The 12,559-nt window shown below is 52.8% G+C and overlaps 1 protein-coding gene across 1 annotated transcript in view; it reads right to left on the bottom strand.

Annotated features, from left to right (window-relative positions):
- The window catches only part of PLXNA2 (plexin A2), a 154,283-nt gene that overhangs the window by 23,452 nt on the left and 118,272 nt on the right, over positions 1 to 12,559 (bottom strand). The window contains exons 13-18 of the mRNA XM_075722534.1: positions 11,958 to 12,075; positions 8,244 to 8,380; positions 4,917 to 5,084; positions 3,526 to 3,619; positions 904 to 1,143; positions 403 to 546 (exon numbers count right to left, since the gene is read on the bottom strand). Coding sequence (XP_075578649.1) covers positions 403 to 546; positions 904 to 1,143; positions 3,526 to 3,619; positions 4,917 to 5,084; positions 8,244 to 8,380; positions 11,958 to 12,075 — 901 coding nt within the window. The remainder of the gene's footprint in view (positions 1 to 402; positions 547 to 903; positions 1,144 to 3,525; positions 3,620 to 4,916; positions 5,085 to 8,243; positions 8,381 to 11,957; positions 12,076 to 12,559) is intronic.

The following is a 12,559-nucleotide window of genomic DNA, read 5'->3' as shown; positions in this document are numbered from 1 at the left end:
TTTCCATCCACTCAGCAGATCAGGTCTGGCTACAAGGACTGATAAAATCCCTTCCTACCCTACAGGAGGGAGAACACAGCCCACTGAAAATAGTCTCACCTACTGTAGGAAGCAGCACCAGGGAAAGGATGGTACCTGGTACTGAAGGCACTGCCAGAAGGATTTGTTCCTTCTAGAAGGCTCTGATAGCAGGTGGTGAGTCTCAGGGAGGGAGTAAGTTTCTCCGTGCTAATCCACAACAATATTTTAAGCTTCCAATTAGCCATCAAAATCTAAAATCCTACCGCTCCTTGGACAAGGAATTGCATTCAGTATCTGAGTGAGTCAGGGAGATGGCAGAGGAGGAGAAAGGATGGCAGGGAGGGAGGGAAGGGATGCTGCCAGGAGCGTTTGGTCCCTCACCATCACTTTGTGCTGTCCGGTGAGATTTGGCGGCTCACACAGCAGCTGGGTCTCGGAGACGGTGACGGCACAGGGTATCTCTCCGATCAGCACGGTGTAGTTGAGCTTTGCTCCTCCAGGAGCGGGTGGGCACAGGTTTCTGCCCTAGGGACAAGGGGAGAGAAGACTGTACAAAGACGCAGCGCATTTCTCCGCTTTTCACCATCCCTGGAAGTGTTCAAAAAAACAGGCAGAGGTGGCACTTGGGGACATGGTTCAGTCTAGTCTACCCTTGATTGGTTTAGTGTGGACTTGGTAGTGCAGGTTAATGGTTGAACTGGATGATCTTAAAGGGCTTTTCCAACCTAAACGATTCTATGATTCTATGATCTTCATCTCATTCCCAGCTTGTGCAAACGACGGGACTCAGTCTAGTGTACCCCGTTCTCCGAAGGGAGTAGAAAATTCCACTCTCTGGGGTTTTTTTGCCTCTTCCTGCTGGGTGAGTAAGGGTCTCCTTACCTTCAGGATGATGGGTGACCCCGGCTTCTGCTCCAGCACCCCAGTCGGGCTCAGGAGTTCAAATGTCGGGTTAGGATAGTATATGAACTTGGTGTCGTTGTAGACCAGCAGCGACTGCACGTTGTTAAAGATAAACCCAAACTCGTCCGGCCGCTCGACAGCGTCCAGGCCGGGCCGGTACTCAGGGGTGAGGGGGGGCGCGAGGCAGGCCAGCGCTGTGGCGTTCACCACCTTGCAGACCTGTGGGGAAGGCGATGCTTTGAAAGACGGCAGGGAAACCTTTACCCTGACCTGGACGATGACGTTCTGAGTCCTGAAATACCCCCTGAAAAGTCCAGCAGATCCAAGTTTAGCTGGAAATATTTAATCCAGGCTCAATGCCTTACAGCCATAGTTTGGGGGTATTTGCTCCCCCTCCGGCCAATGCAAAGGCACTGGTGCAGAGATGGAGAGCGAGCTTCAAAACGAGCAGTGTTCTAAAGGAGCCAGAGGCTGACATAGCAGATCACAGCCCTTTTTCTTTATTTTTTCCTTTCTTTCCAGTTGCATCCTCTTTGGCAATGCTAGCTTTGAAACAGACCCATAGCGAATACCTGGTTCCTGCTACAAATTGGTGATTAGAGGCAATTCCCGAATGCCAGCGAGGGAGAGGAACAATGATCTGACACTCGTGGGCTGGAGGTAACAGGAAGGTCATCTCCCACCGGGCTGAGGACACCCACCGCTCCTCCAGCCCCCGGAGGCAGGGAGCTGGCTGATTTATGAGTCTCTTGCCTTATAAAGCAGCAAGAGCCCAACCGTTTGGTCTCCCTCCATAAATGGAAGATTTAATTTCACTCAATTTTGTGTCTTCAGAATTATTTTTGTAGCACTGTAACTGCTAACAACAAAATTAGATGTCTTTTTAAAAAGAGCTCAGATGAAAAGGTCTTCAGAGGGGAAGGGAGAAAGGGAATAGGAAAAGACTGCTAAGTGATTTGCCCTTTCCAAGATAATACAGATTCAGTCAGAAGGATCACTGCATAGAAACAATATTTCTCAGTTTTATGTGGTCAAAATAATGTCTGCGGGTTCTGGAGGTACAATTCTTATTTGTAGCATACACGAACACCACTTAGTTCCTGTTTAGCTGAGGATTCATTTCAGTTTCTCACTCTTGGACTGAAAAATTACAGATCGGGGAAGGAGATGGCATTCCAGATCAACCCCAAACTCTGCTACCAACTCCTCGCTTCGGGAACACCCGGGTGATAGGAGGGAGGAGGGGAAGGAGGCATAAAAATAACACCCAGCTTCACCAAATACCCGGAGCCCCACGCCCAGCGTCCTTCGCACAGCGAGGAGGGCGCAGGGAAGCAGCATCTGGCCTTGCCATGGCGGTTGAGCTGCGAAAGCGGCCTGGAAGCTCCTTGTTCAGAAGCTGTTCCCCTCTCTCCTTCCCCCTGGGGCTGGTACAGGCTTGCCAGGCCCAGAGCTGCGGCAACAGGAGGTTTATTTATAGAGAGGCAGCTAGGGAGAGACTAGTTAAACATAGCAGCCTCCTAGCTGGCAGGTCTCGGCGCCCAGCTCTGGGCTTTTACAGAACGAGCAGGACTAAAATGGGAAGTGCGGAGCAGCTGGGGAAGATGGGGACAGCTGCACTTGGACTTACCATCGTAACATGCCTGTAGAGCTGAGCCAGGTACAGGGAAGGGAAGGATGCTGGGGAGAGGAGAGGAGAGGAGAGGAGAGGAGAGGAGAGGAGAGGAGAGGAGAGGAGAGGAGAGGAGAGGAGAGGAGAGGAGAGGAGAGGAGAGGAGAGGAGAGGAGAGGAGAGGAGAGGAGAGGAGAGGAGAGGAGAGGAGAGGAGAGGAGAGGAGAGGAGAGGAGAGGAGGGGAGGGGAGGGGAGGGGAGAGGAGGGGAGGGGAGGGGAGGGGAGGGGAGGGGAGGGGAGGGGAGGGGAGGGGAGGGGAGGGGAGGGGAGGGGAGGGGAGGGGAGGGGAGAGGAGAGGAGAGGAGAGGAGAGGAGAGGAGAGGAGGGGAGGGGAGGGGAGGGGAGGGGAGAGGAGAGGAGAGGAGAGGAGAGGAGGGGAGGGGAGGGGAGGGGAGGGGAGGGGAGAGGAGAGGAGGGGAGAGGAGGGGAGAGGAGGGGAGGGGAGAGGAGGGGAGAGGAGGGGAGGGGAGGGGAGGGGAGAGGGAGAGGGAGAGGGAGAGGGAGAGGGAGAGGGAGAGGAGAGCTCTCGGGGCTCAGGGGCTCTGACAAAAGGGGGAATGTTTCAGGAATGAAACAAGTTCATCTGACCCAAGACAGGATTTGAGGTGTTGGAGACGACCTAAAATGGAGTCCTCCATTTCTAGCTTTGGAAACTCCTTGGCAGTTACTGTGTGGCTGAGGAAGTAATTTCCCATTTCTGTGTGTCAGGATCCCTCTTTCCAGCGTCCCCAGGTTTTGCTGCTAACAGTGTGGGTAAGTCTAGGGAAACAGCCCCAGAGCGGCTTTCGCCACGGCAAGCCTCATGGTGCAGAGAGCACCGGCACCGGTAACCGCACGCGCGCCTCCGGGTTGGGGCTCCTGCTGCGCGGCAGCACGGGGATGCTCCCAGGCACAGCCCGGTGGCACCGCGCTGACAGCAGCTACTTACGTTGACAAACTCCTTGCCATTGTACTTGACGCGGATCCTCGGCTCCTGGATCACGTCCAGGTTGGAGCCGGTGACGGTCAGAGGCGTGTGTCCGCTGCGGAGAACCGGGAGACACCTGATTAATGCACCGGGCAGGGGCTGCGCAGAGAGACTGTGCTTGACAATAAGGATGCTTGTTGATCTCAGAAAGATGTTTTCTGCAGACGCTTCAGGCACCAGGTGACAGAGTGGATTAATACCCACTCCCCGAGTCGCTTGGGGAGCGGTGTCTCACAAGTTAGCTCGAGTCTCTACTCTCAGCTCCACCCTCTCCCACCTCACAGCACCGCGAGGCAGCGGGATGAGAGATGGGACTGAAGAAATCAACTGAGCTGAGACTAAATACGGAAGACAATAAATTAGTCACAGTGTTTAATGATTTACATAGTGATGTTTTTAAGGAACACGACAAGTGGTACATGCAGTGAAGGAACTGACGTGCACTTGCATCTGGACTGCAGACGCAGCAAGTTGTCACCTAGAGCACCCGGTGCCATCAGGGCCAGGGAGGACACAACCCCCCAGGCTAGAGCACCCCCATGCACCTACCGCCAGTGCCCCTGAGCAAAGTCTTTCACTCTTGGCTGCTTCTTTCATGTGTTAATTGGAGCAGCACAGCCCAGGTTCACCCAAGCCTCCCGCACCTCTACAGCAGAGCCCAGCTGTTCCCTTTAGACCACCCCTGTCAGCCGTCCTGACCAGCCCATCAAACCATCTCACCCAAAACCAGATACGATCTCCAATTTGGGCTCAAAGCGAACATCTCGCAGAGCCTGCTGCGAGACACTTGCTTCTTTCATGGGCAATATTAAAAAAATAATTGGAATTTGAAATGAATAGCTGTGTGAGAGCCCTTGTGAGCACAACGGTTAAAGGAACACCAGGGGACGAATATGGCCCAGGGTTTTTAGCAGCAACGACGTCACGGTGATGTGACAGTGCCGGCCGCCCCGTTCCCAGCAGTGAATCTGGGATAAACAGTGTATTTTGATTAGCATCAGCTTTTTCCTTTCTTGGTGGTTGCTGGTTTTGTTTTATTCCAGGACTACAAGAAGGAGCTTTTAATGAGCAATTGTGCACTTCTTCAGCAGATGGAAGTGATCTTGGGGCTTTATTCGTGCTCCCAGAATCTCAGCGCAGGCTGCTACTGCTGTAATTGCCTCAGTAATTACAACTACTTTAGTAACTCTGGACCTCATTTTTGGTAAATGCAAACGCTGCAGACGCCTAGCACCGATAAATCCAGGATGCTGGGTGGGATGTGCATTTCCAAACAGACCCTCTTTTGCCCTCACTGAGCATATGCTGAGAGAGAAGGCTGTGGAGGACCCGCTGGCAGAGCCTTGTGTTACCTGGCGATGCTCCACTCAGGTTCGATGTGCTGCACCTTTGGATCGTCGATGTACTCAAACAGCAAGGTCCGCTCCAGCTGAGCCCGGTCAACGCTGACGGAGACGTGAACGGCCCCCAGGCCACGGGCTGATGGGGCCGACACGCAGATGATCTCGTTCATGGATCGCCTGTGCGAGAGAGAAGCCAGGGAAACATTAACGGGCAGTTGCGGCATAGGGGTGGAAAAAAACCCTTTGTCCTGGTGCTGCCCCGCAGCAGGGCAGCTCACAAAAAGGCTGAGCCCCAGGCCCTGACACCTGTGGAGGGGTTGAGCTCCCGAGACAGGCAGGAGGGCTTCACTGGCACGGGAGGGAGGGAACAGAGCGCTGTGCAGGAGGGGACTCTGCCTGCCCACCAAGAGAGAAGCTCAGGCTCCCTGAAATTACTCTTTGTGCCAAACTGCAGCCTCCCGCACCCCTCTGTGAACCCACTGCCTTCTGCTGGGCGTGTGAAAACAGATGGCTGCTTTTTAAATGGGATGCATAAGCTCACTCAAAAGCCAAATTCTTCCCCTCCCCACCCCAGTGCACACACGGGCCCTTGTGAGCAGCATAATGGAGCCCGCGAAGCCCCCGCCTGGGAAGGGCGATGCCACCGTCACCGCTGCCTTCCAGCTTTGTCTGCCCGTCAGAGCAGGGGTGACCTCGGCCTCGGTGCTGGCTGGCCGGACACAACAGACCATCTGCTTCCACCGGAGCCCCGGAGAAGGTGGAGGCGGCAGGGTGGCGAGGTGCTGTCAAAGCACAAAGGCACCGGTGGGTGGGTGGAGGGATGGAGAAGGGGAATGAGATCCGAGCGGCACCGCTCCCGCTGCCGGGACAGAGCTGCGAGGAACCACAGAGCTCTGCGGCGAGCCTGGACACCGTTGCTACAAAAAGTGCTGGAGTGACATCCCTGGAAGGCCAGTGCCCCTGCACGGCCACGCATGGGTCGTCCCACCTGCCCAAAGCTGCGCCCCGCTCACCAAAAGGGCCGTGCTGTTTCTGGGGCTCTTTTAATTTTGGCTTCTCACAAGGGAGAGGGCAGGCATGTCTTCAGCACCTCGCTGACAGTTTGGCACTTAAATCAAAACCTGGCACTCCTGAACGTCCAGTCTTCACCATCCTCACCCTCCTTGGAGGCTGCGCAAGGTGCGGAGGTGCCTGAACGGCTCGCAGCCGTGCCCCTGCTCTGCTTCCAGCCGAGCTCCCGTGTCCGTCTGGGCAGGGGGATGCTGCGTGGTCCCCTCTCCATGCCCTGACATGCTGCCCGCCTCCCCGAGGAGCACAGGCACACCGCTCGGCACTGAGCGGTTCGGGGGGTATCGAACAGCGGGTACCACGATGGTCCCAGCTCACACCTTGGCACGCCCGTCCACCACAACCGAGGGAACAGAAACAACCTCCTAAAATAGCTGGAACTCGACTGTTGCTATTGATGTGATTACATGTCTACCCCTTCCCGCTCTCCTCCCTCCCTCGTCTTATTCTCGCTCTCCACCTAGGTTTAATTCAACCACGAAGGCGTCCTTGGGCGAGGAGTGCGTTCCTCCACCCTCCTTGCTGGTCTTGGAGCGTTCCCGTGCGTGCCCGTGCAGCTGACGAGCTGCCTGCCGCCTGCTCTGCCGCCCTGCGCCGGCGCGGCCGCTCAGCCTCGCCAGGCTCCACCACGCCTGCTTAGCTCTGGCATGAGATGCGGAGTGACGCATCGCTGCTGGCAGAGCCGCTCTCAGCTCCCTGTGATCAGTTAATTAGCTTTCTGTGCTATTATTATGTCGTCATGGTGAATCTACCCACTCCTCCGATCAGAGAGGGGAGAATGGGGGAAGCTGTAATTAGAGTGAATCTCATTAGAAACTGCTTCATCTAATCAGGCTCCCCCACACCCTCGAATACAATTGAAGTTCATTGCCTCAAAACAGTCCAAGTAAAACAAAGTGCACAGCGTGACCCCACATGAAGGATGGTGCCATTCATACACTGCCGCTTGCTTTGTTTAAGTTTCTGCTTGCCTGCTGTAATTAGAACATACAGAGAATTCAAAACTCTTCCAGGTTTCGCAGGTCAGTACCTGCAGGTTGCCTGAATATAATCATATATTTAAGGGATTACATTTCAGGGCTGATTCTGCTCGCAGGCCAGCCTGCAGGCTGCTTCTGCTGGCGGTAACGCTGTCACCCGTGTGCATCTGAGGATGCCGTCTGGCATCTTTGCTTCGGATACGGGAAGAAATGTCGATGGATCAGTTACAGTGCTTAGTACTCGGAGAGTTCATCTGCGCTTGAAGACCTCGGCATGTCCAGACCTCCTGAAGCTCCATTCTAGGATGGAGCTAAATAAGCACCGCTGATACCCCACCACGCTCCCACGTCTGAACGCCCGCAGCTCCTGTACTGCAGAACCTCTCGGTCTTCCAGATGAGAAATTCACCTCCAGGGGTCTTTACTTTCCCAGAAACTCCCCCGGTTCCTCCTGGGAAGCCTGAGCGAGGATCTGACAGGCAGAATCCCGCTGCACATCACACCGCTTTGCTTCGGCTGCTGCGCAGGCTGCGCCCATGCTATGAGATGCGTACTGCCAGCTGCTTCGGGGCACCTGTGTACGTTCGGTACAGGGCACGGATGTGTACGTGATGCACACAGATGTATACTGCGTGTATCTTTTTTTAACTAAGCCCCAAGAAAACCCATTAAACCCTGCAAATGTCAACTCTGTGTTTACACTGCTGGGTAAAAAGCAAATTTGCCATAGAAATCTCAGAGGAGACTGATGGCTGCGCAAGTTTCTCAGCAGGAGGTGTGTGCGGATCCTCGCTTTGCTCTGCCACGCTGAAGCCCAGCCCTCGCTCAGACCATTTCCAGGAGGTTTGAGATACCTGCAGCAGTGGCTGCAATAAAAGTAATACAAGCTGTTGATGTGTGAAAAGAGAAACTAGGTGTTTCTTACAAATGTTACATTTTCTTCAGATCAGCCAGGCTGGGGGCAGGCACTGATGACTACTATAAACATTTTACAATCGCAGTGACGTTTGCCCGAGATTTTTGGACCAGTTAACATCGTAAAGACATTAAAATGAAATAATGCACAGCACTAATACCCATGCAATCCCTCCCTCGCCAAGCAAGGCTCAGTCACAGTAAGAGAGAAGATGGTTTCATGTAATAAAAGAGGGAATGGGAGCCTTCAGGGGTTCCCAGATGAATTTTTGCCACGGCTGCGTGTTCAGCGACAGCAGATACATGGTGGTGCAGCCCTGATGACCAGGACGTGCACGGCAGGAGCGTGCGCTGGCCCGGCTCGGCCCCTTACCCGTAGAATTCGCAGGTCTGGTTTCCCAGGAGCACCGACACGTGGCTGCCAGCTCCCAGGTAGTGCCCGGAGATGGTCACCATCGTCCCTCCCGACTCTGGGCCGCGGCTGGGATTCAGAAAACTCACCACTGGAGTCTGGAGACAGAAAAGGACAAACTCAGCGCTCTTGCCTGCTGCGAGGGGAGCTGTCAGCGAGCGGCTGCCCAGGGGCCGTGCCAGCCGGAGAAGCACCGACCCCGAGCATCTTCACGCTTCGGCTGAGCGGGGATATCCCTTTTAAAATGGAAAGGTAAAATAGAGATGCGTCCTGGACATCTGACAAATCTCTTGCTAGATTTTTCGAACCTGGCTCTGAAAGAGAGACGCACCTCAACAAAATGGTTGCAAATTTAGCCTCGGCAAAATCATGTATTTACCGTCAACTTTGTTCTTAAACAAAGGTAGGCTGTTTGCACCGCAGTTTCAAACACTAAACATATCCCAGGCCAAGCAAATTGCCACAATGGAAATTTGAACCCAATGTTTAAAGTTTGCCAGCGTGGTAGAGCATCAAACCCCCGCCCCAGGGGCTGGTAGTGGGAAATACTGCACAACTTTAACAAAAGGCAGCACCATCAGCTCCAGCTTAGTACGAACCGCCAGTGATAGTATTGTGGGGGCAGGGCCTGTTTGCTGTTGCTGATGGAAAGACATCCTTGGTGGGCAAACCTAGATCCCACTCAACATTTTATTAGTGATATGATTGCAGCAATGCCACTTCTTTATCCTGCCTTGCACCACGATAGCTATTTATCCCCCTTAATAGAATTTGCAGTAAGCAGGTACCTTTTTATTTGTTTTCAATCAGTGGATATTACCAAATTGTTTTACTAATGCTTTCCTATTACCCTCTTTATGACTCTCATCTGCAAAGGCTGGCAGCCTCCCAGCTCCACTCCCCTGGTACCACCTGCCTGGCAGCTCGGCGAGTGTCCTGCTTTCTCTACTGTTTTCACGATGCAACATGTGTTTTCTGGGTGCCATGGCATTTGCCAAAGCAGCTTAGACCAAAAGCCTGTTTGACCCCGACTCCTGAATAGACCAGAGAAAAACACACAATCCACCCTGTCGTGGGTAATTATGGAATAATATCACAGGAGGGAAAGATTCGTCCTTCAACCACTCATGGTCACCTCACAGCTCTTATCCTAGCTGGGGTCAGGAGTTGGACTCGATGATCCTCGTGGGTCCCTTCCAACTCAGGATATTCTACGATCACGCCAGCTAATGGCAATACTAGACAATATGAATGGTAATAGCAATGTTTACGCTAGGCAGGCTTGGGAGCATTTCGTACAAGCAAGAGGAGCGATTCCAAAATGCAAAATACCTCCCAAGGATGTTCAATGTATGATTGCCCACGAAAAGCCTCCTTTGGCCTCCAGCCCAACCCTGGCGACTGTTCCCGAGGTGAATTAGGAACAAGCTGGAATGCTGTGAATGCTCCAGACAGTGAGAGCCCAGCCTCCCTCCTCCTCCAGCCCCATCGCTGGGGCCAGCCTGCTCGGGGGAGCCCGGCGGCAGAAAGGAGTGGTTATTTAACCCCTCCATGAGGTCCAGCAGTTCCCATACACACACCGGTGACGGAGCTGCGGGCACGCTGGAAAGCACGGCCCTCCTCTGCATTCAGAGTGAATTATAAGCACCTCCTGGCTGCAAGCATCTGACGTTTCTGGTGTGAGCATCACCTCGTCTAAGCTCTGCAATCCTTGGAAATTCAAAGCACTGCGAAAAATAGAAACTCAGGCTGTAACCCTGAGCAGTCATTCCTGTAGACAAGGAGAAGACAGGAGAGCTGAGGGCCCATCCTCGAGACCTGCAAAAACTCCCAAGGCTGGGGTGAGGCCAGCATCGGGTGAGGGCCTGAAAGCTGAGCAAGAATTTTCCATCTTCAACTCATGATTTGGTGATAATTATGACAGATTTACAGATCCAAAGTAGCTCCAAGGTTCCACCTCCCCAGACAAAACGGGTGTAATTAAGGTGACAGCATCGCTCCCACGCGGTGTCAGACACCGGATGAGCTCACTAAGGCACGACCCCTCTCAGGGTCGGAACAGAGCTCTGCTTTAAGGTACCAATCAATTTTACTGCTGACTTTAATGGCATAAACCAGCTGTAATGGAATTTGTGGCGACGCTAAAGAGAAAAATAGAGGCCCACTAACAAAAGGAAATGATGTGCTAGAAGTTTTAGGTGCTTGAGAAAAAGAAACGATATAATCAGGGTAAGTGCTGGAAATCAGAAGCAACAATGCAAGGGATGATAACGCTTGGCATATGCTCACCAGGTTGCTGCAAGGTACTACTCCAAGATTCATGTCCGCAATTACCTTCCACTGGCTCCTGGTTATTATTTAACACAAAGCAAGCAAGCATCCTCCTTGTGTCCCACGGGAACCTGCCTTCCAATAATGGCAAACCTGGGGACTACACTGGCAGCGCCCTGTGACGATCAGAGGGGTTTCTGGCATAGTTGAGCAAAATGTGGCGATATTTTGCACCCACGCTGTGTTGCTGAATAAATGAAATCCCAGGGGAGGGTGTCGCGTGCAACGCCGATAGGGCGGCAGGGGCCAACCTGATTTATCTCTCAATTAGTTTACAAATTGTGGACAATTGGGAAGTGCTGGCACTTCCCTGCATACAGATTCCACTAAGCACAAAATCTACGTGGCTGGATGAAGTGCCCTGCTTAGGCAAAACTGGAGATAGGAGAAACCCCAGCTGTGGCTTTTAAGTTTATGAATCAAAAGGCGAAAGAAATCACCCACTCAACCAACGGAAGCCCACCAAGCCAAAGAGCAGCTCTCCATTAAGCAGGCAGAGAAAGCCTACACTGAACCAGCATCCTTGGAGGGACAAAAAAAAAAAATCCCTGAATATTTGGATGTAGAATTACCCTTCCATCCCAAAGGGCATGATGGGGAAAAGATTACATCTCTAGACACAGAAACTAACTCAGATCCATTTAGATTTCACAGGCAGTTGATTAAAACTAAGTTTCTAGCAGGACCTCAGTAGCTGAGCTGCAGAAGGGTGGACTCTGGTGCTTGCTCTCCTGTTGTGTGTTTCTGTGTTCACGCAAGAAGGCCTATTGGTGCCTGCATGTGCACACACGTGCGTACAGAAACATCGTCAAAACCAGCAGGAAGCAGTGCCCTGGATTCATCCCCATTGACTAAGCACCAAAGTAACCACGTCTGTTACAAACACAGGAAAATTTTAAGCGCCAACTCCAATTCCTTGACATTTCGTCATGCACAGAAAAGTCCTCAGGTCCAGAACAGTTACGCTTGGTGTAACGCTCCTGCTGGGATTACACCAATGCACTTTGCAAGGAGTAGCAGAGCCTAGCAATCCAGAAGGTTATCACTACTTTGGAGGTGCAAAGCTGAAACCAAATCCTGCGGGAACCCTGGGATTACGTTCCCACATAAATCCTGTTTATTCTGTAGACCTGCGCGAGCTCTAGATCTTGAAAACTGGGCTCGTTGACTGGGCTACCAACAAATTGTGCAAAGCCGCGGGGAAAGCATCAGAAAAAGATGGCAAATTTGGGATTGCCTTCTGGTGTTGAAGCCCACCCGTTCGACACGCACATCTGCAGAGCACGGCTGTTCCGCGGGGGACGCGAGCTGCCCCCCTCCTCCCTGCCTCGGCAGGACACTCACCACGAACATGTACTGCTGCGCAGACTTCGCCGTGAACTCCGGCTTGCACTCTCCGATGCACAGGAGCACTGGGCCGGAGCTGATCCCTGGAAGCGCCTGCCCCATTTCACAGACGATCCTGGAAGCAGAAATGCCGCAGTGAGGCTTCGGCAGCCGGTGCCAGCAGTGCCCTATGCAGCTCCACGCAGCGCTGACTTTCTTTTTTTCTTCCCCCCCCCCCCCCCCCCCTAACTTTGATATCTGCCTCTTTGGAAGAAGTTAATTACTGAGTCTATTTTTACCCCATGTAGTAATTTAAAGAAAAAAAATCAAAATTAGACATAATTATTACAAGCTGTAAACTCCAGAGCAAAGCAGAGCACTAATGGCAATATATTAGCCAGTAGCAAAGTGAGGGCTAAGTCCTTAGAGTAACAGATGAGTTCATTAAGGGAACAGCTCACACTGCAGTCTCCCAGTTAATCAAAAATGGAGAAACCTGCACAGGGATGATAGAGACAGCCGCGGAGAGCAGCCTTTGCAGGGGAGACAGGGCTGGCTAACGCAGAACATACTGCTGCGGGTAAAAGGAGCTAGCGGCACCGAAAGACGCCGATCTGCTC

The sequence above is a fragment of the Pelecanus crispus genome, chromosome 17 (assembly GCF_030463565.1).
Source record: "Pelecanus crispus isolate bPelCri1 chromosome 17, bPelCri1.pri, whole genome shotgun sequence".
Lineage (NCBI taxonomy): Eukaryota > Metazoa > Chordata > Aves > Pelecaniformes > Pelecanidae > Pelecanus > Pelecanus crispus.
The sequence above is the reverse complement of the archived record's forward strand: the minus strand, read 5'-3'. Positions and strand labels throughout refer to the sequence as shown.